Source organism: Tenebrio molitor, chromosome 5 (assembly GCF_963966145.1).
Source record: "Tenebrio molitor chromosome 5, icTenMoli1.1, whole genome shotgun sequence".
NCBI lineage: Eukaryota > Metazoa > Arthropoda > Insecta > Coleoptera > Tenebrionidae > Tenebrio > Tenebrio molitor.
The window spans coordinates 22,948,851-22,975,461 of record NC_091050.1 but is presented as its reverse complement, the minus strand read 5'-3'; the positions used below and the strand labels follow the sequence as shown (position 1 = coordinate 22,975,461).

At 34.6% G+C, this 26,611-nt stretch overlaps 1 protein-coding gene and 1 pseudogene across 2 annotated transcripts; both read left to right on the top strand.

The window, feature by feature from the left end:
- The first annotated feature begins 1,324 nt into the window (after positions 1 to 1,324).
- LOC138131909 (cytochrome P450 4d2-like) lies at positions 1,325 to 4,957 on the top strand (annotated as a pseudogene).
- Positions 4,958 to 20,582: 15,625 nt separating this feature from the next.
- On the top strand, positions 20,583 to 24,410 carry LOC138131911 (cytochrome P450 4C1-like). Of its 2 annotated transcripts, none has more exons than XM_069049177.1 (9): positions 20,583 to 20,995; positions 21,040 to 21,225; positions 21,276 to 21,476; positions 21,527 to 21,712; positions 21,761 to 22,134; positions 22,184 to 22,252; positions 23,747 to 23,912; positions 23,970 to 24,143; positions 24,196 to 24,410. In XM_069049177.1, the coding sequence occupies exons 2-9, from the start codon at positions 21,063 to 21,065 to the stop codon at positions 24,354 to 24,356; spliced, it is 1,494 nt and encodes a 497-aa protein (XP_068905278.1). In that variant the 5' UTR covers positions 20,583 to 20,995; positions 21,040 to 21,062; the 3' UTR covers positions 24,357 to 24,410. The 2 variants fall into 2 exon arrangements, with proteins under 2 accessions (XP_068905278.1, XP_068905279.1); XM_069049178.1 differs by having other exon boundaries at positions 21,036 to 21,225.
- Positions 24,411 to 26,611: the final 2,201 nt, after the last annotated feature.

Below are 26,611 nucleotides of genomic sequence, written 5' to 3'. Positions count from 1 at the left end.
ATGCACTTTTATTACTGTTTAATGTGACTGCTTGATTTAAAAAAAATACATTATTTTTTAATTTCTTTTTTTTTGTTTCTATTCATGAGCATGGTTGTTTACATTTTCATATTTAAAATAAAAATCTCTATAAAACTGAGCAGAAAAAGTTAACAGTGCCATTTGAAAAAAAAAAGTTGACTATCATTTGTCAAAAACAGAACTCAAGAACAAATATTGGATCAATTCAAATTGTAGCCCATTTAAAACGATTTTGTTTGACATATCATTTATTAAAATCGGTTAAAAAATAAGGAAGTTATAGCACCAAAGGTTTTTCATAATACACCTGGTATGACGAAAAGAAACAATATCGTGTTACTAAAAAATAAATTATTTATTCTTTCAATTGTACAAAAACACAGATTCCAGATATTTTCCTTAATCGCCAGTGTTGTTCGTAACATGAACTAAGAGTTTCATAATAAACTTAAAGTCGACTTTAGCTTAAAGTGACTTTAGTGGATTGTTGCAACAATATGTTTCTATGGTAAATGGTAAACTTTAATGTTAAAGTAACTTTAGGCTGATTATGAAATTGGGGGTTAATGCGATTTTTGACTGGCTTTAAAAATCACATCTTTCGTTATTTTTTTTGGATTTATGCTCGTTATCCATACTTTTTTTTTGTAATTCGTATTACACTTGACACTTATTTCTACAATTTTTAGTAATAAATCACATTGAGCCGCTTCGCAATTCCAGCGGCTCTTTCAATTCCGTTACATTCCATATTTTGCGGGAAGGTTTCTTCGCTTGTTGCATAAATATGTACCAATAACCACAAACTATCAAACTAATATCACTAATTACACGCACCATGCACTTACACAGTTCACGCTGTTTGAAGACAAAAAATAAAATATTTGTAAAAGCTGTTGCTTCCAAGATCCAAGGCACGCTCGTGACACGGCACGATTTTTGCTATTCTTTTAACATTATAAAATGTTGGTGCTTCGTAGTAGGAAAAATTTAATACAATATACGATGCATACGTTTCTTCTTTAACATCGGAGGTTTCACGGACCTCAGCTGCCGCCTCGGCCCTTGAACTACCTCCTCACCTCAACAATATCAGTTGTCATGGTTTTGAAATTGCAATGTCCTATCGAGCCTTACCGGGTTTCGTGAATGACCCCCTTAGTTGACAGGAGAACATTAAATTTTTTTCAAAAATGTTTTAATTGATAATAATTATTGAGAATTCAACAGTTTATTATCACTGAACTTTTTGTGACTCGTCATTTATTCAGATCGTCTGATTTTATTTACCACATACCAAAGGTTAAATTTGCCGTGACATTACTTTCTATATAAACTTAAAATATCGCTCAAATACAACAGTTGATGTAACTTCGATTAATACTGATGCTGCGAAATGACTCTCATATTACAAATATTTTTATCATTTCTGATAATCGGTATTCTTATAGTGTGGTTCCGCCAGAAAAATAAAAATAATGATTTCTATAAGACTATTCCTGGACCTCCTCCTCATCCGATATTTGGCAACGTTCTCGATTTTAGTTCTACAACAAGTAAGTTGCTTCTTTATTTAACTATTAATAAACTGTCCTGAAGAAGCTGATGAAACGATACGCGATGATTGTTTACAGAACATGTACATACAGTTGCGGAAATAAAATTTCGGGCAGTATTGCCAATGTCATAGCATAAACTCTAAAACAACCCTTACGTTAACCTCATTTTTTACTCTTGTCATATTTTAGTCTTTTTGACTTATTTAGTGTCTTGAGCAAAAAATTCTTGCCTTCGATGTTATTTCAAAATTTAGTTAGATTGGCAGAAATTTAAAAAAAATCCCTGCCTGATTAATGATTATGCCCATGTCAACAAAGTGTTAAAAAAATTAATTAATCAATGTCAATTAATGTCATACAACATGAGGATAGGTTATGATATTTACAACCGTTTTTACAATGGAGCCATAGACCTCCATGCAATGGAGCATTTCCCATTGCTTCAAAGCCTGATTTTGACGACCAGGTTTTTTTTTCCTCACGACAGTACATTCAAAAATTGTGATTTGTGGCATAATAACGGGTAGGCAACACGTCAAAGCGATGATTTAATTACACTCACTGCAATTAACTCAGCTTTCAAAATTCAAAAACTGACAGCGTGACTGACGCAGAAAAGTTTCATTTTTGAATGCCAGTCAAGGTGGTTTACAAAGATTTACGTACCGAGTGGAACAACAAAAGTATCAAATAATCGCTGTAACTTTTTAATTTGAAAAATTATGAAAAAACGTTTAATATAAAAATTTATTATCATGCATGACGTTCAACAAAAATTGTTAACATTCTTGATATTGCATGTTATTACTTAGTAAGTTAATTTTATCACCTTTGTTTTTTTTTTTAATTTCATTCTTTTTCCCCATAATGGCAAAACTGTATTTATGAATACAGAAAGATACGCTTGTTTGAAAATCACACAAAAAATGTATGGGTGCTATTTAAAACCAAAGTTGGTTGCCATAGTAGCAAAACAAAAGAACATAGGAACAAACTAGAAAGACCAGATGATGCAGGATAATACACCAATCAACTTTCATATTAAGCATTTTTTCATAAATTGTCAAATTAAAACGTTACAGCCAATATTTGATACTCTTGTTTCACCTTGTATACAGTTGGTTGCAAAAAACATCGGAAACTGTCAGAATAAAACTGACATATTTTTACAATTTGTGCATAGGGTAAAATCTGTTTACGAGATATAGGTTAGAATTATGGGCACAATTCAATGACATTTTAAAAAATTATTTGAAAGGTATTGTCAAGTAGACAATTAATTGACAAATGGACAAAACCAAATTTACACTAGAAAAATTTTCATTTACCGTTTTTTCTTGTAATCAACTGTACATAAACAATATTTTCTAAATGAAATAAAATAATTGAACGTTTCACATTCTCCCAGCCTTCATAGATGTTATGCATAACTATGTAAAAAAATATGGAGGAGTACTACTACTGCATTTAGGGCCAATCCGTAAGGCATTATTGATTTCCGATTACAAATTCCTGGAATTTGTTTTAAGTTCTACGAAAATATTAAACAAGTCTGACGACTACAACTACTTTCGCGCATGGTTGGGAACTGGCTTATTAATCAGTGACGGTAATAAAACCAAATTTTAAATAGAAGTAAACATACCTATCTATTGGTTAAAATTTTTCTAGGGCCAAAATGGAGAAAACATCGAAGAATTGCAACCCCAGCATTCCATTTTCAGATCTTAGAACAGTTCCTTGACGTTTTTGAATCATCAGGAAACATTTTAATAAACAAGCTCAGAAAAGAAGTGGGAAAAAAGAGTTTTGACATTTATCCGTTCATTACACTATGCACTTTGGATATTATTTGTGGTAAGCGAGTTTCTCCGTTCATATTGAGCTGTTTAATGCGAATCTGGTGTAAGTCAAATAAGTAGATTCCTAGATAATGAGGGTTAATGTAAGAGTTCTGTCAAATGCAATAAGATCGATGAATTTCATATCTATGTTATGCAGTGAGAAAGTACTGGAGTTTGCCTCGCACTACTCTTGCACAAAACAGAATGGAGGTAAAGCTTTCCATATGAGGTGTTGAAGTGCATTGCTCAAACATTGACTTATCCCACTTTTGGCACTTTTGCATTTAACGGCTTCAGAATAATAATCAATGCAAAACTTGACGGGTACTCGACTCTATTGAATTTATTTTTAGAAACTGCAATGGGTACGAAAGTAAATGCACAAGAGAATAGCGATTCCGAATATGTTCGGAGCGTAAAGTCCATGTGCAGAATAGGAATCGAACGTACATTTTCTCTTTTGGGAATGTTCGATCTGACTTATCCTTTGACGAAAAATTATTACGTGCAAAAAAGAGCTTTAAAAATTTTACATGGACATACAAATAGTATGATTATAAAGAGACGTAGGGAATTACAAAACCAACCAACAAAGAACCGCAAAATGACGAATTTAGTCCCAAGACTAAGAAAGCGTTTCTTGATTTGATGTTGGACGCCACGGTGGACGGTAGGCCACTTACCCAAAAGGAAATCCGGGAAGAAGTCGATACATTTATGTTCGAGGTACAAGGGGACGTCCTTGTGACTTTAAAAATAATACAGATTTTAGGGTCATGACACTACAGCTTCAGCTATAAGTTTTACTATATTTTGTCTTGCAAATCATCCTGAAGTTCAGACTAAAGCATTAGAAGAGCAGCGAGAGTTATTTGGTTCAAACAAAAATCCATCTCCCACATATGCAGACTTGCAAAGTATGAAATATTTGGAACAAGTTATTAAGGAAGCTCTGAGACTGTATCCAATTGTACCATTTTACGCCAGAAAAACTAACGAACCTGTAGAATTCAGTAAGATTACAGCTTGTGCAACTTTTTGAAACTAACGAAGACATTGTAGATGGTAGCATTATTCCGGAAGGTGTTACGATTACTGTTTGTGCGTATGCAGTTCATCGAAATCCTCAATACTTCGAAGACCCAGAAAAATTCAATCCTAGCAGATTTGAAATAATCGATGGTACACTTCCTTATTGTTACATACCTTTTAGTGCTGGACCAAGAAACTGCATAGGTGGGTGTCATACTTATACGATGTGAATTTCTTAATAATTCAAGTTTCAGGTCAAAAATTTGCAATGTTGGAACTGAAAAGTACTCTGTCAAAAATTATTCGACACTTCGAATTAATGCCATCTACACCTGAACACAAAGTGCAGTTGTCGTTAGAGGCCGTTTTAAAATCGGCGAATGGCGTTAAAATTAGTTTAAAATTGAGAGACTAATGTTTTGTGCATGTGTTGATAGATGAAGATGTCTGTACAAATCAGTTGGAAAAGAAATTAGGGTCTGAAACAAAAATAATCTCACATTTGGTTTGGTCTTATTTCTGAAAAAATTATAATGTCGAAGTGAGGAGTATTGTAATTGGAAATTTCTTTTGCCGACGAAATTTAGTTACATATTTACATTTAATCAACAACTTCGTTTTAACATCAAACTTTGGACTACCTACTTATACCTACCCATTGAGCAATTTAGTCGAATTACTTTTAACTTGCTTTCAAACTCCTGCATAATATTTTAGACTGTTCGGAAATCTTATCCCAGTTAGCATTTAATGCTGGATCTCGAGGCACGAAATCGCGGCATTATAGACTCTTTTATCTGCCAGCTCATAGAACAGACGTAGTCAAATTTTCACCATAGTGCAACATGTGCAGATTGGCAAATGACCTGCATTGCCAATTGGACCTATTTTCTTGTACCTTGAACTGCGTCAAATCGAGAAACTTTAACAGTATCTGATACACTTGCATATGCAACTGATGTCAATCTAGAGCATTCGGGCTATACAGGTACTTTTCTATTCTCTTGATGTCATCAAATTTTAACAGAACTCTATAATTGGAATTCTTCTGTTGGGTTCTTTGAATAATAATATTAAAATTTTAAATAAACAACAAAAGCAAGCATATCTTTTAGATATAGCTGTTCCAAATTCACATAATATAACACAGACATATAACACAAAAATTAATAAATATTTAGAGCTCTCCGTTGCTATGAGAAATCTTTGGTGTTTAGAAAAAATTTCGATTTCACCACTTGTAATTTCAGCAACGGGAATAGTACCGCAATCTCTTTTTAAAAATTTAAAAATTCTGGATTTAGATAACACATTGGTAGTTGAAATTCAAAAAGGTATATTATTATACTCATGTCACTCGTGAGGAAGTTCCTTAACATTGACACAGAACATAATAAAACACAACAAAGTCAAAATGTGGAGGCGAGACGCCGGTAATTATGTTGATAAGCACTGCACTATTACTTGATAGTAATATCCGTAATAGTGTATGTACTCCGGCAAAATTGCCGTGCCGCCGGGTGGAGGTGGGATACGAATAAAAACCAGAATGTGTCGTAAAGACGCACGATAGAAGTGAAACTTTTGTATTACAGGGAAACATTGTAATTATCCATCAATCACTTTTAAATAGCATATTCACAACAAAATTGTATATTTTAATGAAGAAAATAAATTATAAACAACGATAACACTAAACAATATCGAAATGCATAACTCATTGTTCATTTTTAAGCCTCCAAATCACATTATCGATAAATGCCGTGAGTGTGACAAAGACAGAGACACTGCTTTCACTCGATCCAATAGTGTTTACCCCCACCACTTTTCGTCACACAAAAAGGTTGCCGATCAGAATTTCAAGACCCTCCCATAAAAAGTTTCACTTCAATAATAATAATAATAATAATAATAATAATAATAATAGTAATAATACTTAAGAATAAAATTAAATAATAATTTTATTCTTAATTCATGTGTCAGATGACCCAGTTTCAACGATTCTAATTGGCTGAAATAGGACAGTAAGAGTATATCGCAGCGAGAATCTAAAGCAAAAGAATCTACCGTGCGATCATTTACATTATAAATTAAAGTAGGCGGGATGTTTTTATACGTTTGCCCAGAATGCCAATTGACTAATTGTGAGGTTATGCCGTTTATGGTACTCATATTCAATCGTTTTAATTTAAAGGAAATGAAAGCAATAAAGAATATTTTCCAACATCTGAACGGTTATAGCGTTGCATGCATTAGAAATTGCTTAGAAATAATCTAAATTAGAAATTTAGATGTTTCAAAAACCACCGACAGTAATCTTCTGGAAGCAGCTCTTGAACGACGATAATTTTATAGGAATGATGATTTAAATCTTGTTTTAATATTTGTGACAAATTCCATGTGAGAGGTCCATCTCTGGGGCTAATCTGTGGAGAGGTTTTTTAGGAGACTGCTCCATTCTTGCTGGAACATCTGCCATAATCTCAGGAGTTCTTTTTTTGGGCGCTCCGTTACCGGTTTTTAGACCAACAGTTCCATTACGAAATTTCGCCACACATTTATAAATTTGTTGGACCAATCTACAGAAAAATTAGGGAATGCGTTTTGAAAATTATCAACGCAGTGCTCTAGAGAATACTTCCATTCGCCATTCTCTTGTCGTTTAGCGTTTTTAAAATAACTCTTAGTAAGAAAAATGTTATGTTCTAAATCAAACATTTTGAAAAGTCACTGTTACCATTACAAAAATAATCAAAATATGTACTTACATCAAAATTTGACTTTTCTAAAGCCAAGATTGCGAAACAACATCAATTGTTTTCAATACACTCTTATGATTCAGATATTTTGGTGCACGTATTGGTGTAACGCCAGAGTGAAATAATGATAGATTGATAGAGCAATTTTTTCACCATTCTTTCCTTTTTTCACGATGGCCATGTACTGAAACGTTTCGACTTTCTTGACTCTCCCGAAATTTAACTTTTCTCCCTTATTTGGTGTATTGTTGGTTGCCACTTTCATGTGAATTGTCAATTTTTGTCGCTGTCACTGTCATTTTTTAGGTGAAAAGTGCGGTGATGTGAATTTTATTTATTTTTGTCAAATTAACGATTGAATCCAGAAATATTGAGTTTGTTTTGCAACCAATTCTAAAAATATTGAGTTGTTTTGCAAACAATTTAACTCTCGTGTGTGAACGTTGTGTATTATCGCGACCAAAATACTTTGGTCGTCACTTCTTGACACTTCAAATGTAAATCAAGTATTAATGACAATATACATGACAATTTCGAATTATTCTTGTCAAAAATATGGCACCTTCAGTTTTTGATAAATATAGAATCGTCTTACTTGCTTCTGAAGGTTGTCTAAACCGCGACCATGTTGATCTTTTGCTTTTGAACCCTGCCTCCGCAGCAGGGATTTACCTGTATGACACTGATAGATTAAAATAATTTTGACAACAGTAAAAAATACGCTGTGGCTAGCCTCCCGGCACCGGTATTCATACGAATCCCGGTTTTGTTACGACATCATGCAAGTGACGTCATCGATGACCGGGATTATTTAAATCCCGGCTGGGAACGTAATATTTGCACCTAGATGGGATGGGCAATACTCGCCTATATACGGATCTCGGCCCAGTGAAGTTCAAATATGCAAGGTAGAGGTGATAACATTAACAACAACAGTTGCAGTAGTAGTACATGTGTCCCATCTAAGAAATCTAGATATGTCAGACGGTAAAGATTCAATTAGTGATATTAAAAGTTAAAACATGTAACTTTAACACATGTTTCTTTATTGAAAATTAAGCGGATTATTATTAAATTGTTAAACATTAAAAAATACATGTCTACACAAACAATTAACTAAATCGCTCGTCTGATCCAACCAAAAAATTAGATTTTGTTAAAAATTTGATCTAAATTTTGAAGGTATTTGAGCAGTCATCTTTTGAAATAATTGATGAGCAACATTTTGTACACTCCTTAAAATCTGTAAAAAGTGGGCGCGCTTTATTAGAAAAGTAAAATTGTATAAATTTATAGAAAATAAACTAGGCAAAAATTAATAGGGAATTTTTGCATTTTTGAATTTTTTATAAATGCAGTTTTAAATTTGTAATGAAATGTGTTAGAAATATAAATATATACACATTAAATGTAATGTTTCAAGTACCTGTAACATTTTAAATTTATCCAGTGTTTAAGATTACGTAGGAGGATTGGGGCAATTATTTTGCTTTCCAAGAAAAATTGTGGAATTCCCTATTCATTTTGGCCTAGTTTATTTAAAATTTTTTTTTTTTTTTGCAAACCAGATGTTTTTTCAAGGACGAGTTTCTCCTCATAGCATTTTTTATTGACGATCAATTTTTTGATATAAATCTTAAGTGATTTAACATTTTAAAAAGGCATGTAAAAATTACGTTTTTAAGACTTGGGTGGGATTTTACTCTTCACTGTCTAAAATATCTGCATTTTAAATTTCATAAAAATCCGTTGGCAAATAACCAATTAGGCTCGAAAGTCTTAGGTGGGATATCAAAAATTATCTTGGTCAGATGTGGTCATGGATTTTCAAATAATTGTCAAAGCATTTGTGTCAATCATTTTTTGAATGTCAAGATCTCTCAGATAGTTTTATTTTTTCCCATACTTTGCAGTAATGTCGAAGGATTTTTACAAATTGTGTTGATGTGTTTCGCGAAACTGACTCTGTGACTCATAAAAAAGGTGCTGGTAGGCCAATCGTTCGTACCGAAGAAATCGTCACACTAAATAAATTGAGACGGACGTTTTCCAATCCATGACCACCTTTGACCAAGATAATTTTTAATATCCCGGTATAATGTTTATTCAAAAACGGTAAATATCTTAATACTAAAACTAGAAAAATATACATATAAAACATTATGAATTAAGTATACAATTCGAAAATAAAAATAAATTTTTAACTCAGAAGACATCATTAACAAACAAAAAAGTTTTATATGTAGATCTTCAGCAGCACAAAACTAAATTCTACAGTTTTACAGTGTGGTAGTGTGGAACAAAATGATCTTCATCTAGTTACCTTTGCATTACCCTTGTAAAAATACGATCTGCCGTTCTACAAAAAATTTTGAACGATCAAATTTTGGCATATTAAAAAATGTCAATGTAAGCTGCCCTTTACTGTTATTATGACGTTTATAAATTAAATCGAAAAATTGACGGTTTGAAGTAAACGTCTATCAAGTTTATAATAATAATTTAGTGATACAATGGCAGCCGTATCTAAATTTACTAAAGCCAAAATAGTAACCCTTCACCAGAGGGGTATGTCGTATGGGCAAATTTCGACGAATTTAGGGTTATCGAAGGGCGCTATCCATGCCATTATGCGGAAGTGGGAAGACACTAGGACGGTGGTTCGGCGTCCAGGTTCTGGAAGAAGGCGGGTGTCTTCCGTGAAACAGAACGAGGCACCCCCGAATTATCACCGAAATCTGTGCCTGTCCATGAGGAATAGATTGCTCTTGGTTGTACAACAAAATGGAGCAATGATCAAATTCTTCAGTTTTAGTTGTAAAGTTTTTTTTATTTTAAACTTTTGTTAGCTTTAAGAAATGTAGGTTAGGCAACTGTGTTAGCTAGTAGGAGTAGTGCGGGTGGTATGTGGCTGCGACACAGAGCGAACCACCCCTACCCTTGTAGGAGAGAGAACCGCAGCTGGACGGTGCAAGACCGGACTGCGGCCTCTTCCTCCAGCAACGACCACCAAGTGCAGATGAACTATTGTGACCTCCCTCATTTTTGCAATACATATCTTTATACTAAAACTGTTCAAGAATTTTCTTAAATTCCCAATCACAACTGGAGCCGCCTGACAGGAGAGCAAAAGAAGACGAGCCCCAACACTTTTAATTTTAAGTTTAATAAATAAATGTTATAATTTGTTAGTATTGTGGATTGATCTGTACTTTGAATTTTTTGATATTTGCGTACCAAAATACAACCTGTTAGGTCGTTCTGTCTTGTAAACAGAACTAAATTTGGTTTCATCTATGATGAAGACATTCCTGATTTTGTGTTGATGCTAAACCTCTAAGAACTAGATAGGTACTGTGACGATTTTATCGGTCGGTAAAACCACCCGCAAATTCGTCCCCACTAATTAGTGAAGAGAGCCGATGCAAAACCTGCAACGGAAGAACTCGTTCTCTTTTCCGTGCAAAGGTCCACCGAACAGCACATAGTACCGTTTCGCCGTGTTAAAATTTAGTGTCCGAGCGTTCAAGGTAATAACGTCCCGGAGGCGAAGGTCAAAGGACCGATTAAAATTAACCGGCGAAAAGATAGGCTCGCGATCTAGTTAGGGATCGGAACCGGAATCGTCGAAGACGGATAAATCTCGGTACTAGCGTCGCAAGTAAGGACGACCCCAAAACCAAAATGGCGGCTCTCGCAGCTGAAAAATTTTCACTGTTCAGCAAGACGACCAGCAAGATTCTCAACCCAACTCTCCAGGACTCTTCCTGTTCATTCGTCATCATTCACCCAGCCACACCACCTCGTGGAGGCACCACCCGGTGAAGCCCGGCCAGGGAGGAAGCGAGCCTAGACTCCGGAGGAGCTCCGCCGGCGACACACTTTCCCGAAAACCAGGACGGTCTTTCTCGAGCCACACTCTAGGTCCCACTGAACCACGACTCGATCATCAAAAACCGGAAACGAGGAGTGACCAGTCCTGCGCGACATCGCACCCTGCGAGGTGCAGGAACCGGGCAAACCGCCCCTGTACATCTCGGACGGAAATAAATGTTGTGTTGTCCTTCAAAACTTGTATCTCTCTCCCTTCCGCGCCCCAATCTGGACGCCTGATTTGTGTTTTGTGGCCGGCCCGACCTTCTAGGTCTTTTGGGTCGTAATAGTGCGTATTTACATTCTACACCACTCGATAGCCTAGGGGCTGCAGCGACTTTCGCAATTTCAACGGCAAAGACGAAACGATTAAGATTCATCCACGTTCACCATTCGTGAGTCGACATAGGCATACCAAAATTTTTGTGTTCATCTATGATTGACTAATCTGTCACTGGTGACGTGACAAGACATGACAAGAAAAGCAAAAATAAAAAATTAGGTTAGTTGACCATAAAGCCAGTTTTACATTTATGTCAAAGGAATAACAAGTCGTTCAAAAATTTTTGTCCGCTGTAGTACTATGGCGGACAATAAATTTAGGCCGGCAAATTTCTGACATTTCAAAAAAGTCAATGCAAGCGACCATTTATTGTCATTATGACTGACGTGTTAGTTTGTCAAACTTAAGTTTTTCAAGCTGTTTGATGTTTCCTTCGCCCTTTTCCTAACTTACAGATCATGACGCACTACCATAACTGATTTGTACTACGCACTTCTCTCTGGTGTACGCTTCTTTTCCCAATTTTAATTTTGATTATCGCTGTCACGATGACAAGAATGACAAAAATCGAAAAGGGGTTAATTGAACATAATGCCAGCTTCACATTTTGATGTCAAGCCATTGACAGGCCGGCCTAAATTTATTGTCCGCCATAGTAACGTGCCTTCAAAAATAATTATATTTAGAGTAGGCGTTGAATACGTTTTAATTCTGTTAACAGTGTAGATAATTTCGTAGGCAATCAATTATTCTCCGGAGTTACACAGGTTGCATAGTAAGTTTTGTCCCAATTTCATATTAAAATTTTGACATTTGACATTCGTTCTATTTCCCGTTTTCAAATTGAGTTGTGTTTGTGCTTTTATTCGTTTTATTCCTCGTCTTGCGTACAAAAAATCAGTTCTTGTCAGAACTAAAACGAAATCTGCGTCAGTGTTTTACTGTTTTCCGACATTTTTGTGAACAATGGCTTTCACTGAACAACATAAAGTCTTCATTGCAGACATTGCAGTGGAATATACACAGTTTCGACAAACTTTAAACGTTTCCTTAAAGAATTTTCAAGAAAATGGATCTGTGGGACGAAAACCTGGAAGCGGCAGGCCAAAGAAAAGAACTCCAGAAGTGATTGAAGAGGTGAGACAAGCAATGGAAGAAGCCCTAGGCACTTCAATTGAGCATTTATCACAACAACTTGGTGTGTCTGTTGGTACCTGTCATTCAATTGTGAAAAAAGATCTTCACCTATTTCCCTACCGTCTCACATCTGTTCAAGAATTACATCCAGTTGATCTCCCCCAAAGATTAGAATATTGTCAATGGTTTCTGAATACTTTGGATGTTTACCTTGATAAAACCTTTTACACTGATGAAGCCTACTTCCATCTTAGTGGATATGTCAACTCTCAAAATACAAGAATGTGGAGTTCAGAAAATCCACATTTTTTCATTGAAACACCCCAGTACCCCCAGAAAGTAGGCATTTGGGCTGCTATTAGCTAACACAGAATTATTGGTCCAATCTTTCTTGAAGGTAACAATTGTAATAGTGTTTTAGTAATTAAATAATAATCAATGTTTTTTAGGAAATATCAATGCTGCAAGATACAGAAATGAATTTTTGACTCCATTTTTATAACAACAGAATTATAAGCCGTAATACACCAAACAACTGGCCCCCTAGATCATGTGATTTCTTCTTGTTGCCACACATCAAAAATTGAATTTATACAACACCCATAAATGATTTGGCAGAACTACGAAATAGGATAACACAGAAAATTAATGAAATTAATAATAATCCTATTGTTTTAGAAAATGTAACTAATGCAATTAGGTGAAGGACTAGGTTGTGTTTACAAGAACAGGGTGCACATTTTCAACACTTATTCTAAATTATGTATAAAATTGTTATCTCCTATTGTGTGAGGTTATGTGCAATACTTAATTTATAATTTACAATTCTTATTAGTGTTCACAGCAATGTTAATGTTATGTTTTCTTTTATGGTTTAAAGAAATAAATTAATTGATACGACTAACTATTTGTCACTTTGCTTAAGGTGGGTACTTTCAGACTGTCTGTTTAGTTCCATGTTCAGTTTGAGTTTTCATTTAATATAAATACTGAAATTGAATGGAGAATATGAACTAACCGTGTAACATCCCATTTACTTGTTCCCTTTATGTTAACAGTTACTTGACTTTGGTGCTTTTGAACTTTTGCGATCTTATTCGACTTTCCATTCGAATTTGGGGTATTTTTCTCCTGAAGATTAACTAAAATTTGCAGCAATGCCTCGCAAAGATTTCGAAAGCTGAAACATCATCTTCCGTATATTGGCGAAAAGCCATTAGTTAGCAAATAATTTGTGATTGGAATAATGTTTGATTATTTATTAATGTGAATTTCAATAATCTGAGATGAATGCGCTACAAAAATTAAAAATATTTTCTAACCTAATTTTATTTCGTTAAATGTCAGACCAGACGATTCTTGTGTCATTTTCTACGTTGTAAAAATGTTGCAAACAATTGAACTTTCATAGGTTGCTCTAAATATAAATTTATTTGAAGGCACGTTACTATTGCGGGCAAAAAAAGTGGGACATCAACGTCATTGTCTTGACTTTTAATGTGAAATAACCCTTATCTGATTCTAACCCTACATTGAATTGATTGACGTTGTCATTAAGTATTGTAGGTTGCAGGGAATGATTGTAAGTACGCACGTAGTGAAATTTATTTAATGCAAAGTTCCAATCAAAATCTACCTTTATCAAAAGAAGAGGGCATTTGGAAAAGGAAAATACGAGTATAAAATAAATTTTTAAACTCTCAGCCGGAATTGTGTCAAAAAAAATTACAATAAAGCTTGCGCTACATCGAATTTTTCAAAACTGACAGAAATTTGATGTCCCACTTTTTTTGCCCGCATGAGGAATGATTTCCGATCTAGTTTCAACAGATAATTAGGTACGTGAAAACAAGCACTGCGTCGCCAGCCGAGATACCGGTCGTCGATGACGTCACTTGCATAAAACCGGGACACAGATTACTCATATAAACAGATAGTGCACTCGGACCACAGATTACTTATACCAGATCGGACACTCGAGAGAGATGTTAAGAAATTTGTAAAGGATAGAATATTAACCAATTTAAAAGTCCCGTAGGCATGCGCAGCACAGCCGCTTGTCCCAAAATAATATACGAGTACATCGTGCATGTTCGGATCATGTGCTATGTGAAAATCCGTAGCGAGAAAAACCGTCGGCGTCTGACGACAATTTCGATCTATCCTTACTTTATCGCAGTATTCGCACTTTTGTTTAGCATAATATCTGTAAGAAAATCTTCGACTAATGCAACACAATTCGTCGTCGTCATCAAGTCGACGTGGATGTCCACGTGGAAGATGATGCGAAAACACCTCACCCCTTCCGGCCCAAGTGATGGAAAACACGGTGGTGTGATAGTTGTTATGACCATAAATAATGGTCATCTCCCTGCCCTGGGCAACATTTTTGTGTACGTGGCCACGGGCCCACGTGGGTAAAATATTGGGAATGGAGGTAGTAGGTATATAAGTTTAAAATGTTAAGGAGGGAGGACTCTTTCTCCCGCTTTTGTCTAAGCATATTTTGATTAAAAAATATTTTTAAACCTGTCTTTTAACACTCCGACGCGACGTTTCGAATAAACCTGTGGAATTAGACTTTAGGATTTTTTTCCATTTTTTTATTTTAAATCTGCGACCATTGCAACACTGTATCGCTGACATATTGTTCAATACGGCAACAGCAGCAGTAACCCGTTTAAAGGGCCACGCTAGTGAAGGTCATTGACGGCGAATGCAATTCATCAAAGGTTCCGACAAGAGTGTCCGATCTGGTATAAGTAATCTGTGCTCGGACCTCGAATTGTTTCCAGTTTCAGTGCGCAAGTCTCTCTTTTGGTTCGCACGAATTTAAAAACCTGTTTAGTTGGTTTTGTAAATAAATACGATAAAGAAGAATTTTCCGTTAGATTATTCTCTAAAACTGTATCTCCACATGAGAATTTATTATGCATTAAAATATTTTATCTAATCCCGTGGGATAAATGACACTTATCCCACTCATTTGAGTGGAATAAGGAACTTCATTACCGGACGCATTTCATTACTCCACTCAGTGGGATAAGTGAGCTTCATTACCCCACTCAGTGGGATAAGTAAGTCATTATTCCACTGAGTGGTGTAATGAAACTGGCGGAAATAAATAAGATTTAGCTTTTTTTTTTTAATTCGGGGCGGTCTTAGATAAAATTTTGTACATAACACGTGGGCTAAAGCATATTACAGGAAACTCGTGTGATTACAGATGAACTCGGGCTAACGCCCTCGTCATCTGCAATCTTCACACTCGAATCCTGTAATAATGCTTTTATCCCACTAATTGTGTAAATAACTAATAACCGCAACATAAATTGCCCAACACTTAAAAACAGAAAGTTATCGAATGTATCGCATTTGTGACTTTGTGAAGCATTTATTTGAGGTAGTGTAAAAGATAAAACGGCCTAATCCAGAAAATAAAGAAATATATTATGTACTACGTATCCCACCTCCACCCGGCGGCACGGCAATTTTGCCGGAGTACATACACTATTACGGATAATACTATCAAGTAATAGTGCAGTGCTTATCAACATAATTACCGGCGTCTCGCCTCCACATTTTGACTTTTTTGTGTTTTATGTTCTGTGTCAATGTTAAGGAATTTCCTCACGATATGACATGAGTATAATATTAATATACCTTTTTGAATTTCAACCACCAATTTGTTGTCTAAGTCCAAAATTTTTAAATTTTTAAAAAGAGATTGCGGTACTATTCCTGTTGCTGAAATTATAAATGGTAAAATCGAAATTTTTTCTAAACACCAAAGATTTCTCATAGCAACGGAGAGTTCTAAATATTTATTAATTTTTGTATTATATGTCTGTGTTATATTGTGTGAATTTGGAACAGCTATATCTAAAAGATATGCTTGCTTTTGTTGTTTATTTAAAATAATAATGTCTGGTCTGTTATGCTGAATATGAATGTCGGTTAAAACTGTACGATCAAAATATAATTTGTAATTGTCATTTTCCAAACAACTTTCGGGTTTATAAATATAATGTGGTTGTGTATCCTTTAATAAGTTGAATTTAACTGCTAAATTCATGTGTATAATTTTTGCGAATACATCATGACGTTTTTTATATTGGCTTTGAGACAAAACGGTGCAAGAAGAAATGATGTGTTCAATGGTTTCCCCTTCAGTTCCGCAAATCCTACATTTATCAATGATCGATTGTAATCCGCATATGTGTTTTTTATAATTTCTTGTATTTATAACACGATCTTGTATTGCAAATATAAAACCCTCAGTCTCAGGATGAATATTTGATTTTTTAAGCCATGCATGAGAAGCTTGAATATTAATTTCTGGTTGTTCTAGTTCTTTAAAATATCTCCCATGTAAAGACTTTTGTTTTATATTTGCTATAGTGTCAGGTATATTTGGTTCAACAATATCTGAAATTATTTTATCGCTTCAATTTAAAGGTGTGTAACCTTTATCCGCTGAAACCAAAGCATTAAAAAAAGTGTTATCACGAGCTCTATTGAGAAAATAATTTTTTAGTGAAGCAATTTGATTATGTTGTAGAATTTCTAGATTTGAAAAACCCCTACCACCATTTTCGCGTGGTAAATTAAATCTTTCAATGGCAGATTTGGGGTGATGTTTAAAATATTTTGTAAAGAGAACTCTAGTTTGAATATTTATATTCTGTAAATTAGTTTTTGACCATTTTATAACACCAAAAGAATAGGTCAGTAATGGAACAGCATATGTATTAACTGCTTTAATTAAATTATTACCGTTTAATTTTGATTTTAAAATAGATTTAATTCTTAAATAAAATTGTTTTTCTAAATTTTCTTTTATAATTGAATGTTGAATATGATTTGATTGATTAATACCTAAATATTTATAAAATTCTCCTTTATTTAAATTTTTAATGATTTCTCCTTCTTTAGTTATATATTCTAAATTTTCGTAATGACCGCGACATATTGATTGCGTTTTACACTTATCAATACCAAAACTCATGCCAATATCATTTGAGAAATTTTCAGTTATTGTTAGTAAAGATAAAATGTGATTCTTTTTAGATGCATAAAGTTTTATGTCATCCATATAAAGAAGATGATTTAATTTGGATAGTGTGGTATTATTAAGTCTAATATTGAAACCATATCCAGTGCTATTTAATAGATTTGTCAAAGGATTAATGGCTAGACAAAACCATAAAGGACTTAAAGAATCTCCTTGATAAATTCCCCGTTTAATTTGAATAGGCTCGGATTTTAATTTAGTATTGTTTATTGATAAATTTAAAGTAGTTCTCCAAAATGTCATAACATGGGATAAAAAGTTAATCAAATCCAAATTAATTTTATAAATTTTAAGAATTTTAATTAACCATGAATGTGGTACTGAATCATAGGCTTTTTTGTAGTCTATGAATGCGGTATAAATATTTCTATTATTTTTTCTAGCTTGTTCCATTATTACCGTATCTATTATGAGTTGTTCTTTACAACCAAAACACTCCTTAACGCAACCTTTTTGTTCTTCATTAAGTATATTTAATTTTTGACAATGGTCGTAAATTATTACTTTAATGCAAGATGTCATAAGTTTATAAATTGTAGGAAGACATGTGATTGGCATATATTTTGATGGATTTTTAGTATCGGAATCTTTTGGTTTCAGATATGTTATACCATGGGCCAAAAACTCTGGAAATGTGTTAGGTTCCCTAATAAATCCGTTAATGTGATCAAGTAAGCATTTATGAATACTTTATCGGTTTCAGTATAGTTAAGCGTTGGTTTACATTCACAAAAGTTGGATGGTAGGTGAGTCATAACTGTACTAGTACAGTTAAAGAATCATAACTGTACTAGTACAGTTATGCTGTAGGGTAATATTGCCATAGTGACAATAGTGACATGTCAACAACAATCAACAAATGAAGACAATGGGTCATATGCATAAACCATTAGCAAATGCTTTTACTTGTATTAGTGAGAGATAGAAATACATGGACTCTATTAGTTAGAAAAAGACAAATATATAGTAAAAGCAAATGCTTATTCTTATGCATACTACCCAATATCTAACTTTATTCATTATTAATTCAAACAATCGGAACTAAAAACAACAATAATTACTTAAATAGACGGAACTCTGCCATAGTAAAAGTGAACTGCACTTCATAGCATGGGGCATCGGGTAGTACCTACGTCCAAAATGATGAGGGGCAGAGGGGCTATATTTCTTCGACTCTATAAACAAAAAGATAAATATGCTACGAAACTAACACTATGAGCACTTACCAGTTCATGAAAATACGCCAACATCACTGTCATTTACACTTGTAACCTTATTTAGATCCTGCCCTTGTTTGAGTGTCTCTATGATTTCAGATAAGTACCTCCTGCCTTTCGATTTTTCCGGTATTAAGCTATTTAAAGCTTGTTCTTCTTCATTTAAGACGTTTTCCGGTAAAACACTATCATTCAAACTCATTTTGCGAAATCTCTGTTTGTATAAACAACCAAATGTAACTATGACACTCGAACATATCATGCAAACGCGATCAACTCAATCTATTTGTGTGTTTGGATTTAATTGTTTTAAATTCTCTTCGGCTTATTCTGAAACCGGTAAACTATTGAACAAACCGCGGATGTTATGAATCATAACAACCTTAGATGTCATAAAATCCTCGCTCTACGAGCTCGGATTTCAAACCGACATCTGCGGTAGTTATGATAGTCATAACATCGCTAGGTATGTTAATAGCTATAATATAATAATTATAATTGACTATAACATAATATCTTTAGAACCAATGACCCAAAGCCTAATAATAACTTACAATTACCTAATTGGTATAAATAAAACTGTAGTTTAAATTCACTACAACAAAATTTAAACTTATTTCTTGCCACAATTAAGTCTGTATGGGTTAGCCCGTTTCCATTTTGACTGTTTAATTTAGAATAATTGATTTGTTTGAATTGTATACCTTTTTTCATTATTTTTTTTTTCTGAAAAATATATTACGTTAATATTTTATTCTGGTTTTATTTTCTGTATAATTTTTATGGACATAACATCAATAGAATTGATTAGAACTCATATATTGGTTTTATTTGCTTTATTTACAATTTTAGAATTCCGCGTCGATCGGTTCACATTTTAAATTCGCGCGAACCAAACGAAAGCTACCGCGGTAAGAATCTTGGACCGCTACAATCAATGCATTGCTGGTCAAGTGCACTATCTGCTTATATGAGTAATCTGTGACCGGGATTCGTATGAATAATTGAATACCGGAGCCGGGAGGCTAGTCACAGCGAATTTCGCTTGGAGATAGTATAGTTTTCCCATTTATAATTTGGTTTTACTACCAGCCCTGTTATCAGGGAGTTAAATACCCCGACAATAGGCAACTACCGCCGTAAATCTGTAAAAGAAGGTCGGTTGTCTGTTGTCTGACTAGGCTACAATATCTTCACGTCTATTGCCAAAACCACAACCCCAGCCCTTAATAATTACAATTGCACTGCCATAAAACCAAATTATAAATGGGAAAACTATACCTATTTTTTAAATTACAAGGTTATTATACCTGTCGAGCGATATATCATAGAACGTCACTTTACGAAACACGAAAGTAGATTGAAATTATTACGAGAGAGATTTTATTTGAGTTACCTTGTACACAAGATTTAAATTATTATAAACAAGTTCTTTAATTTAAGGAGTCTGTAACAAGTTACAAGTATGCACCGCTATCATTATTTTTATTCAGTTTTGTCCAACGTTAACTTAATGACAGTGGTTTAAAAAAAAATGATATTTTAATTTTGTCAGATAACATATCACAAAACCATCAAGAATTATTTTTCAAATTTCAAACACAAAATTCGATAGAGAAAATTCTATCGTGATTGCCGTTATCATTGTAAAATAAACAATTTTGCTTCGTCACACTACTCACACATTTAAATCAAACATTTTTGCAAGTTTCTTGCACTTAATCACTGTTTACAAATTGATAATTTCTTTGCGAAAAATTATACAAATATCAAATGTATACCATTTTAAAGGTCTTAACTAACAATCTGTTTCGTTTAAAACTATATGAAAATAGCCGGAAATTAATAACTGCTTTCAATTCAACAAAGTTAAGTACTGTTTCGTAGAGTCAATATTACTGAGTGCATTCCGCGCACGTCAATGCAGTTTATTGTTCTCGTTCCACCAAACCTCACATCAGAACAAAGCTGCAGATAGCGGGATACCTACCAGAGCTATCGTAGTACAGCAATTTCACTTTCTACAACTCTTTCTTCATTTCAAGGTCTCTGATTGATAAGAAGATGTAAATAAAAATGTGAAACGCACATTAGTGTTTGTGTTGCCGCAGAATACGCTTGGGTGAGAATGTGACGAATGGATCGGTCTTATTAAAATCAATTTTTTTACTTAATAAAAACGAAGTGACACCTCAGGTTGGTATTATCATTTCGTTACGTAACAATTTTCGTTTAGTTAGTTTCAGAATATTTACTAAAAGCAATGGAACTAACAGTGACAAGTTTAATTGTTCCGTTAGGAATTGTACTTTTCGCGCTTTGGCGATGGTTTAGGGCACCCAGTGATAGAAAATATTACAAAAATGTTTCTGGACCACCCACTCTTCCTCTAATTGGCAACGTTCTATACTTTAGTTCTACCATTGGTAAGTAAGAGACATTAACCCGTTAAAATTTTTATTTTGGTCATTTTCAGAAATATTGGACAAGATGATGAAGTGTATAAAAGATTATGGAGGAATATTCAAAATGGAAATTGGACCTATTCAGAAAGCAATAGTTGTAGCTGACTATAAAATAGTAGAATGTGTGTTGAGCAGTACTAAGGAGTTAACAAAATCTGAGGCTTACGCATTTGCATTACCTTGGTTAGGCACCGGCCTCCTTACCAGCGATGGTAAGTTAGGTCTTATTATTGTACATAGTGATAACTGTAATTCGAATTAGGTCCAAAATGGAAAAAACACCGAAGAATGTTAACACCAGCTTTCCATTTCAAGATTTTAGAGCAGTTTATCGACGTTTTCGAGTCATGTGGCAATACACTGCTGAAGAAATTGGAGCAAGAAGTAGGAAAGGACTCATTTGATGTCTACCCATTCATTACTTTATGTGCCCTAGATGTGATCTGCGGTAAGTTTCGCATCATTTTTGCAGGATAATGTCGCACGTTTTCTGCAGAAACTACAATGGGCATAAGTATAAACGCCCAAGATGATGTAACGTCAGAGTACGTTCACAGTGTGAAAGAAATGTGCCGGATTATTATGGAGAGAGCACTTTCACCGATACAAATGTTTGATTTACCATATTTTTTCACAAAGAACTATCGCATACAAAGGAAAGCGCTGCGCATATTGCACGAAAAATCCAACAGTGTCATCAAGCACAAGCGTGAAGAATTAGAGAAGAAACCGAAAGAAGTGATTGAGGAGGAGGTATTTCCGATTAAGATGAAAAAGGCATTTATAGATTTAATTTTGGAAGCTACAGTGGATGGTCAACCGCTTACTCAAGAAGAGATAAGGCAAGAAGTTGATACCTTCATGTTTGCGGTAATAACAATTGTTTTTGTGCCATGTCTTTGCTAATAAAGTATTGTAGGGTCATGATACTACAGCTTCTGCCATGAGTTTTGCAATATATTGTTTAGCAAATCATCCAGATGTGCAGGTACGCTAATGTAGGTACTGTATTAAAATGAGAATCGCCCTCAAATGTCACATGATTTATATTGACAAATCACAACTTCGAATTGTTTGAATAGCAACCATTCATAATTTAATTAAGCGGAAATTTTTCCTAGGGAAAATTTCCGAAATAATTTACCTAGAGAAAAGTTTTTTCGGGCGATTCTTTTCCGAATATACCTCGGGACAGATATATATCGCCAGAAATTTTTTCTTGCAGTCCAACACTCGTGTTTGTCGCTCGTGTGTGAGGACTGCTCGAAATAATTTCCGGCAATATATCTGTCCCTTGGTATACAGGGTGTCCCAGAACTCGCGCGTCAGCCGTTAACTGCTAATTGTAATATTTAATCCGACAAAGATTCTACAACAAAAAACGCCAGAAGTATGTTAGTTTCGAAATGAAAACGATTTTAGGATAACCAATCACACACGCCTTCCCGAAGGTAACTCTACTAAATGTATGCGTTTCCGAGGAAATGACTTTAGATGTTGCTGCTAAAAAAGTGTGATGAAATGTTTGGACAACTTTTATTAAATTCTGTCACTTTGACATTTAAGGGAAAACGGAAACAACATTAAACGAAAAGTACATTTTTAAAGTAAATGTTCAAATTGTGGATTTTCTCCTGACCATACCTGAAGATTGTGACTATTAAAAGTCCCTTTGTGGCAAAAATAGGATTCATCCGTAAGTAACACATTTCGTGTTCCTGGAGTTCCAATCGAGGTGCATAATCTTCCGATAATAGACATTGAACTTTGGTGTAATGATTCGGGTGCATGTGGTTACCTTTTAAAATGTTTTGAACAGTATTTTTTGATTGATTCAGGATGTCGGCCACATTTCTAATACTTCTCGTTCCATCTTCCGTAAATGATTCAAGTACGACTCCTTCCGTATCAGAACTGCGAACCGTGCGGTCAACACCACCAACTCGTTTTCTATCGGGAACCAAAAAACCAATGGTTCGTGTTCTGTTCACTAAACCTAAAAATACGTCCGAACTAGGATGCCGACGATGTGGAAAGCGTTCACGATACAACCTTGGAGCCGCTTTAGAATTCCTGCCACTTTCCCCGTAGAATATCATCATTTCGGTGTATTCTTCGGAAGTGAATATTTCTTACTGTGTTGCTGTCTAAAAATCGACACTTTTCAAATGTACTGATTAATGTCACTTTGACGTTAGTATAAAACGTTTGCATAGTTGACCAGACAAATATTGACTTTTTAACATTAATTTTGTTACCTGGTAACAACAGAACACGGAATAATTCACCTGATACACTTTACTAATCATTCTTCTGTGATTGGCTATCTTAAAATTGCTGTAATTTAAAAACTAAATGGTTTAAGAAAAAAAATCTTGAAAATCCTTTATCAGATGGAAGAACAGAATTTGTGGTTTACGGCTGACGCGCAAGTTCTGGGACACCCGATATTATATATGAAAATTATTTCTTCTCGTTGCAGAAAATTGCATTTGAAGAGCAACAAACCATTTTTGAAGTCAACAGAACTCCTACTTATGCAGATCTACAAAACATGAAGTACTTAGAAAAAGTTATTAAAGAGTCGCTGAGACTTTATCCGTCAGTTCCCATTTATGGAAGAAAAGCTATCGAAGATATAGAATGTGGTAATAATGACGTTAGTCTCTACTTAATGTTCTTGTTAGCTCAAATTTGATTTCCAGGCGATTTAATAGTTCCGAAAGGAGATACAGTGTTAATATTTTCTTACGGTGTACACAGAGATCCAAAATATTTTGTTGATCCAGAAAAATTTGATCCTAACAGATTTGAAAATAGCGATGGTAAATTTCCTTATTCTTATATACCATTTAGCGCAGGTCCACGAAATTGCATTGGTAAGAGTAATGGGATATAATGATTACGATTTTCTGTAACGACTTGTTTTAGGTCAGAAATTTGCAATGTTGGAGATGAAGAGTGTAATTTCTAAAATATTAAGGACGTTCGAGTTGCAACCAGCTGTTCCTCAACATACCTTGAAACTAGTCTCTGAAACTGTTCTGAAGTCTCTAAATGGAATAAAAATTAGACTGAAGTTGAGGAGTTGAATAACTGTATAATCGAGATGATGTATGTACTATGCCAGCCAAAAAATTTTATTATTATTATTATTATTATTAAATTAAGTTAAATTGCGGAGGCAAACCTTTTACGCAATTTTTGATTAAGCAGTTAAAACGTAAAATTTAATTACTATACTCCATTCTTTATCTTGGTGAGTGGTCGATGCGATCAAGCAAGCCATGGGTAGCTTTGTAAGTTTTACTTTTCCCACCAAATTTGTGTGTCGTGTAAATCAAATATTAACTGTCATCGCTGTCATTCAGATTCAGAATCTTCGTCAAGCATTCATGTCCAAATCTCACGATCTTATGTCGCGAAATGTAAATATGTAAGCCGTACACATCGATTCTTAAATTTAACCGTTCCCGATATGAAAATTATCGGCGTCCGTCGTCAGTCAGTCCGACCGAACATTATTCCCGTCCCGTGCCGGGCAATATTGCAAAGAAGTTTGGGTTTGGGTGTGAGAAAGTAACCAGTAACCCGACCAAATTTGACCGGAAAGTGTGTAGCCGGTCTAGAACATTTTGAAATTCGCAAGCAAGTTATTAAAATTTTAGAAAACGATGCGATAGGAAGATGACACGTTTGAGGTTATGTCTCTGTCGTCTCGGTGCATATCGTGCATATGAATGATGAGCAATTTAACCCGGAAAATAATAAATAGAAAGAGTTTGCGGCGTCTCTGTAAGTACATTATTGTAATATTTGAATATTTTTCAACAACTACCAACGCACTTTTCCAGTGGAACTTTCAAAAATCCCTAAATTCAACTTGACGGCTGAAATTTTCCCAAACACCACTCACTAAGATAAAGAATGGAGTATAAGTCGGATGAACTAAAGCGGAGGCTGGTTATATTCAAATTTTAGTCATGATTCCCCTTGTGTTGATCATAACGCTTTTTAAACTGGCTAACATTTTCAGCATTGACAATCAAACTTGGAAGAGCGTTCCAAGTTCCAAAAGCACGGTTTGTTAGGAAATGTTGCCTGGTAGTTGTTTTAAATGATTCCTTGGCAACTTTAAATTCATGCCCACGTAATCGTCTTCCATCACTAAATAAACAAAAGTTTTCCACTTCTTCAGGAAAAAGATTATGCGTTAATCGAAACATTTGAATCAAATCAGCTCTATCGAATCTCTCTTCAAGTTGCGGAGTTTTTAATATTTTTAAATGTTCTTCGTATGGCAGGTGTGACAAATCGGGCGACCATCTAGTTACTGCATGTTGCACTCTTTCTAATAAAAGTTGGTCTTTCTTGTAAAGGGGACGCCAGACTGATATGGCAAAGTCCATTTGAGGTCGTATATAGGTGCTATATAAATTACTCACTAAACTGTGTGATAGGGAAGGAAAAATTTTCTTCAAAAGGTATAAGGTGCCAACAGCTTTCCTAGCGGCTTTATTTGTTTGCTCTGTCCAAGAAATATCCTGCGTTACCGTCACTCCAAGATCAACTTGTGATGCTACAATTGGAAGATCAGTGTTGTCTATTTTATATGTGATCTTTGGATTTTTTTTTGCCAAAATGCATCACTGTACATTTGTTTATATTAAGTGGGAGTTTCCAGTTTATGCACCACTCGTGAAGTATATTCACTTTGTACTGTAGGTCACACTCTTTGTCTGTTGGACAACCAAATAATTTAAGATCATCAGCATATGCTGAATAACCAGTTTGCTGTGTCAGTAACAAATCAGACGTATAAGCAAGGAATAATATTGGACCTACAAGTGAGCCTTGGGGAACGCCGCTGGCAACACTCTTTTCTAAAGAAAAATGACTACCAACACGAACCACAAATGTTCTCGCCGACAAAAACGCTTTTATCCATTCAATGCATCTACCCCTCACACCAAGAGCTTGCAATTTGTGCAGCAACAGGATGTGGGAAACTTTGTCAAACGCCTTGCTAAAGTCTAAATATACGACATCAAGAGAGCCTTTTTGATCCAAGATCTTAGTCCAACTATTAAGTGAAGATACAAGAAAATTGGAGTAACTATAGCTTGTCGCCACAGTTTGGGAAGTCTACCAGTGAGAAATGACGTTTGCAGTATTTTTGTTAATGGTTCCAAAATTTGGTCGCAGTTTGTTTTTAAAACTTTAGAAATTAATTTATCCGGACCAGGAGCAACATTTTCAGACAAGTTGTTAATTTGTTGTCTAACCATCTCTTTAGTTATACTTATGTCAGTTAATAAATTCTTATATTTGAAACTACTGATATTAG